Here is a 6,044-nt window from a genome sequence, read left to right on the forward strand (position 1 = left end):
CACCTCCGTCTTCCCCTGGCCCGGATTCTCCATCCTTGCGCCACGACAGCCTTGCTGCTCTCTGCCTTGTTATGTTGTGATCCAAATTCAATTATAAAGATAAAGACTAACTTCTAACGAGCGAGTGGAGTGACGCCCGTCGCCAGGAGGCTTGGGCCGAAGTGGAGCGTAGCGAAGTCTGAAGGTGGAGGGGTTTTTCCCCTTCGTGTTGGAGGGGTTTTCAACGTTAAAATCTTGTGTCTCCTATGTTGATTTCGTTCTTCGTCATTTGATTTGCATGTCGTATCTCTAACTTGCCTCGTGTTGTGCAGCTGGTGGTTGCCCTCCGGTCCTGCCGTGTCAGAGGTGTGGAGGAGTTTGGAGGTTGTGAGGAGACCAAAGAAATCTGCCCGACGGCCGCCGGTTGACTACGGCGACGCCTGCAGGCGCCGCGTTCCACCTTGGTGGCGTGTCAGACCTCGTCCTCCTCGGCGGCAGTGTAGCAATGGGGAGAAATCCCTTGCCGGTCACGCGGCAACGACAACAGCGATGCATTCACACTGTTTCCCATGTTGGTGGCGCTGTCTTCATCTCCTACTTGTCCTCCGGTGAACTTCTTGGTATTCTCTAAGCTATCTCCAACATCTCCGGACACTGCCGTTGGGTAGATCCTCTTATCATCTCTTTCATTGTTGTGTGTGCCCTTCCTATACACTCCACCTTGGGTGACAACCACCCTCCTGTGGGGATGATTTCATTAACGGCATTCTCTTCGATCATGTCACTTCACCATCACAGTTATTTCTCGACGTCCATTGGAATGAGACCCTCCCTTCCAGCGGTGAACTCGCGGCTCCCCCTCGTGCATGCTTGTCGAGTCAGATCCTTTCCTGTGGTCATCTTTACTCCTTCCTGGGCAATGAAAACCCTTCCCGAGTGTCGGATGGCTCGGTCTTGGTAATGGCACAACTCCTCGATGTGGCCACCCGTGGTCTACCCGTGTCAGTGGTTCCGGTGTTGTCTTGGTGATGCTTCCACGTGCGTTCCTTGAAGTTTGCTGTTGTGCTGTCTCCTGGCATGATCTGCTTCCTTGATAGCCTCTCTCTGCTGCTAGTGCACCATTTATGTTGTTATGCCTTAGATTGTGCTGCATCACAACCATCTATATTCTTCTGATGTTTAGGTGGTTGATCCTTGCGCTGTGTTGTAACTTGTACTTGGTGTTTTTTTGGGGTGTTTTCTATGTTCTTGCCTCCGCGAGATGTATTGCCCCTCGGGCAGTTAAGGTTTCGATCAGGTTTCCAACATAAACTGGATCATGGTTTTCAACCCATTTCCCACGTAAACTGGCCCATTTCTTTTGAATTGAGATCAATATACAGGCGGGGATAAGAGTTCAAAAAAGAAAAGGAACAGCTAGGTGGCTCAATCATAGAAATGGTTGTTGTGGAAACCAGAAGTACAGGATACAGAATCCAAATCAGTAACTCTTGCAAAACAGGGAGCATATGATGTTCCTTTAGGCTAATGAATGGAAGCGTGCCATACCTTGTACTTATTACAAGTCATCACAATATTCCGTACCTCATACTGGGACCTGCAAATCAGTAATGGAGGCATTACAATACATGGAACAAGCTTGGCATATAAACCCACAAAAGGGTAATTGTCAGTGTGTGGCGGGTGAGATCACTTTGGGAAGACGACGACGTCGGGCACGTTGACTGCCTTGTGGAAGCTATTCTGCGGCGTCCCGTGGAAGCTCCTCTCCTCGTAATCCACCGTCAGGTTCTCCTGCAAAACAGCAACCCACTTAGTCAGTAAGCATGCCGCGGATTGAATTAACCAACGGACAGGAAAAACAACAAACACAAGGTACGCAGCATCGCCGCCCGCAGGCACTAGGGCAAGCCGGCAATGGCAGCGCGGAACTCGAATTCACTTACCCCGAGGAAGGATGCGAGCTCTTCTATGAACTGCCGTGGCACGCGCTTGCGCTCCCCACGCACCAACAGCTCGGTGCTGTCTTTCCCGCCGACCCTGGGCCAAATCAACAGACAAGCACAGGGCGCTGTCAGCTCAGCAGTCAACGATGCGAGAAGTGACGTAGCCGTCGATCGAGCGACTGGTTTGGATCGGATGGGCATGCACGCACCGGTGGTCGGGGCCGGCATCGCAGAGAGCGACGGAACCGGTGATTCCGCCTGCGGCTGCGGCGGCGAGGAAGGAGAGGAAGGCAGGAAGGCCGCGGTTGGAATTGGGGGAGGACGGGTCCCGGGGCTGCGGGAGGGGCTGGGTGGAGAAAGGGAGGCGGAGGGCGGACAAGGGGAGGAGCACGCGGCGGGGCCGGGAGAGGCGGAAGAGGGAGGCGGCCATGGATGGCGGCAGGACGGATCGGACACTGGACCACGTGCTCGTCAGGATGGGGGGGCATCGATTCACTGGTGTTGGGGAACGCATTTGTATTTTTATACGTAATAGAAGAAACACTATCACCAAAGCGTCTGTAGTCCAACGGTTAGGATAATTGCCTTCCAAGCAATAGACCCGGGTTCGACTCCCGGCAGACGCACAGATTGAGCACCCGAGCTCCTGAAATGGGCAGGCCCTTACTAGCATGTTTGTTCCAATCAGTTGCGTGGCACAACAATTAGCGGAGCAGATAGTGTGCATGCATGAGTCTAAAGTGTATTATTTTCAGAGAGATACTTTCCTTCATGTTTGTTCCAATCAGTTGCGTGGCACAACAATTAGCGGAGCAGATAGTGTGCATGCATGAGTCTAAAGTGTATTATTTTCAGAGAGATACTTTCCTTTCTCTGGAGGGCCAAGATCGGAATTACGAGGAATTAGAACAAATGCTCCTTACTCCTTGTTTTTTCATTACTCTGCGTCTGAGTTTTTTCTTTTTTTTTCAATTGCTCTGCACGCTAGTATTTTCTTCGTTTCGTTCCAAGTTTGCCCTTGCCTTTTTGTCTTTCAATGCAGGCAATGCTTGTACTACTAGCCAACCCGTTGCATGACACAAGAATTAGTGGAGCAGATAGTGCGTATGTATAAGCGGGCAAGCAGCCAATGCTTGTACTACTAGCCAACTCGTCGCGTGGCACAATAATTAGCGGAGCAGATAGTGTGCATGCATGAGCGGGCAATGCTTGTACTACTAGCCAATCAATTGCGTGGCACAACAATTAGCGGAGCAGATAGTGTGCATGCATGAGCGGGCAAGCAGCCAATGCTTGTACTACTAGCCAACCAGTTGCATGCATGAGCGGCAGACGCATTTACCGTTATATGATAGGTCCTTACTCTTGTTTTTTCATTCCTTTGCGTCTGATAGGTCCTTACTAGCATGTTTGTTCCAATCAGTTGCGTGGCACAACAATTAGCGGAGCAGATAGTGTGCATGCATGAGTCTAAAGTGTATTATTTTCAGAGAGATACTTTCCTTTCTCTGGAGGGCCAAGATCGGAATTACGAGGAATTAGAACAAATGCTCCTTACTCCTTGTTTTTTCATTACTCTGCGTCTGAGTTTTTTCTTTTTTTTTCAATTGCTCTGCACGCTAGTATTTTCTTCGTTTCGTTCCAAGTTTGCCCTTGCCTTTTTGTCTTTCAATGCAGGCAATGCTTGTACTACTAGCCAACCCGTTGCATGACACAAGAATTAGTGGAGCAGATAGTGCGTATGTATAAGCGGGCAAGCAGCCAATGCTTGTACTACTAGCCAACTCGTCGCGTGGCACAATAATTAGCGGAGCAGATAGTGTGCATGCATGAGCGGGCAATGCTTGTACTACTAGCCAATCAATTGCGTGGCACAACAATTAGCGGAGCAGATAGTGTGCATGCATGAGCGGGCAAGCAGCCAATGCTTGTACTACTAGCCAACCAGTTGCATGCATGAGCGGCAGACGCATTTACCGTTATATGATAGGTCCTTACTCTTGTTTTTTCATTCCTTTGCGTCTGAGTTTTTTCTCTTTTTTTTCAATTGCTTTGCACGCTAGTATTTTCTTCGTTTCGTTCCAAGTTTGCCCTTGCCTTTTTGTCTTTCAATGCAGGTAATGCTTGTACTATTAGTCAACCCGTTGCGTGGCACAAGAATTAGTGGAGCAGGTAGTGCGCATGCATGCGCATACATGAGCGGGCAAGCAGCCAATGCTTTTACTACTAGCCAACCAGTTGCATGCATTAGCGGCAAACGCATTTACCTTATATGGTAGGTCCTTACTCCCTTGTTTTTTCATTACTCTGCGTCTGAGTTTTTTCTTTTTTTCCAATTGCTCTACACGCTAGTATTTTCTTCGTTTCGTTCCAAGTTTGCCCTTATCTTTTTTGTCTTTCAATGCAGGCAATGCTTGTACTACTAGTCAACCCGTTGTGTGGCACAAGAATTAGTGGAGCAGGTAGTGCGCATGTATGAGCGGGCAAGCAGCCAATGCTTGTACTACTAGCCAACCCGTTACGTGGCACAACAATTAGCGGAGTGGATAGTGTGCATGCATGAGCGGGCAAGCAGCCAATGCTTGTACTGCTAGCCAACCAGTTGCATGCATCAGCGGCAGACGCATTTACCATTATATGGCTTTTTCTCCTCGGGATATCCCCTAGACCCGGGTTCGACTCCCGGCAGACACACAGATTGAGCACCCAATCTCCTAAAATGGTAGGTCCTTACTCCCTTGTTTCTTCATTACTCTGCGTCTGAGTTTTTCCTTTTTTCCAATTGCTCTTCATGCTAGTATTTTCTTCATTTCGTACCAAGTTTGCTCTTGCCTTTTTGTCTTTCAATGCAGGCAATGCTTGTACTACTAGCCAACTCGTTGCATGGAACAAAAATTAGTGGAGCAGGTAGGCGCATGTATGAGCGGGCAAACAACAAATGCTTGTACTACTAGCCAATCAGTTGCGTGGCACAACAATTAGCGGAGCAGATAGTGTGCATGCATGAGCGGGCAAGCAGCTAATGCTTGTCTACTAGCCAACCAGTTGCATGCATGAGCGGTCGACGCATTTACCGTTATATGGTTTTTTTCTCTCCGGGACATCCCCTAGAGTCGAACAGGTGCGCAGCTTCCACGAGTTTGCTGCATTTTTTCTCATGACACCCCAAGCTCAGACAACGGTAGGTCCGTAAGCGAAAATCCGTACTACTCCCACTGTTTTTCATTACTCTGTCTAAGTTTTTCCCTTTTTTCAATTGCTCTGCACGCTAGTATTTTCTTCGTTCCAAGTTTGCCCTTGCCTTTTTGTCTTTCGATGCAGCCAATGCTTGTACTACTAGCCAACCCATTGCGTGGCACAAGAATTAGTGGAGCAGGTAGTGTGCATGCCTGAGCGGGCAAGCAACCAATGCTTGTACTACTAGTCAACCAGTTGTGTGGCACAACAATTATGGAGCAGATAGTGCACATGCATGAGCGGGCAAGCAACCAATGTTTGTACTACTAGCCAACCAGTTGCATGCATGAGCGGCAGACGCATTTACCGTTATATGGTTTTTTCTCTTCGAGACATCCCCTAGAGTCGGACAGGTGCGCAGCTTCCACGAGTTTGCTGCATTTTTTTTCTCATGACACCCCAAGCTCAGACAACGGCAGGTCCATAAGCGAAAAATCCATATTACTCCCTCTATTTTTCATTACTTCGCGTCTAAGTTTTTCTTTTTTTTCAATTTCTCTGCAAGCTAGTATTTTCTTCGTTTCGTTCCAAGTTTGCCCCTGCCTTTTTGTCTTTCAATGCATCCAATGCTTGTACTACTAGCCAACCCGTTACGTGGCACAAGAATTAGTGGAGCAGGTAGTGTGCATGCATAAGCGGGCAAGCAGCCAATGCTTGTACTACTAGCCAGCCAGTTGTGTGGCACAACAATTAGTGGAGCAGGTAGTGCGCATGCATGAGCGGGCAAGCAGCCAATTGTTGTACTACTAGCCAACCCGTTGCGTGGCACAACAATTAGCGAAGTAGGTAGTGCACATGCATGAGTGGCAAGCAGGCAGTGCTTGTACTACTAGCCACTAGCCAACCAATTGCGTGGCACAACAATTAGTGGAGCAGGTAGTG

General features: G+C 48.8%; 1 protein-coding gene and 1 non-coding gene across 3 annotated transcripts in view; one reads left to right on the forward strand and one right to left on the reverse strand.

The window, feature by feature from the left end:
• Positions 1-2,431, reverse strand: part of LOC119363723 (D-lactate dehydrogenase [cytochrome], mitochondrial-like) — a 16,250-nt gene extending 13,819 nt beyond the window's left edge. The window contains exons 1-4 of one of the 2 annotated variants that reach the window (XM_037629092.1): positions 2,135-2,431; positions 1,926-2,019; positions 1,673-1,773; positions 1,528-1,576 (exon numbers count right to left, since the gene is read on the reverse strand). In XM_037629092.1, the coding sequence (XP_037484989.1) occupies positions 1,528-1,576; positions 1,673-1,773; positions 1,926-2,019; positions 2,135-2,355 (465 nt within the window). In that variant the 5' untranslated portion in view covers positions 2,356-2,431. The remainder of the gene's footprint in view (positions 1-1,527; positions 1,577-1,672; positions 1,774-1,925; positions 2,020-2,134) is intronic. The other variant, XM_037629093.1, reaches the window with a different exon arrangement.
• Positions 2,432-2,479: 48 nt separating this feature from the next.
• Positions 2,480-2,551, forward strand: TRNAG-UCC. The gene has a single exon. It is a non-coding gene; the product is annotated as a tRNA-Gly (tRNA).
• The last annotated feature ends 3,493 nt before the right edge of the window (positions 2,552-6,044 follow it).

This window comes from Triticum dicoccoides, chromosome 2B, assembly GCF_002162155.2.
Source record: "Triticum dicoccoides isolate Atlit2015 ecotype Zavitan chromosome 2B, WEW_v2.0, whole genome shotgun sequence".
Taxonomy (NCBI): domain Eukaryota; kingdom Viridiplantae; phylum Streptophyta; class Magnoliopsida; order Poales; family Poaceae; genus Triticum; species Triticum dicoccoides.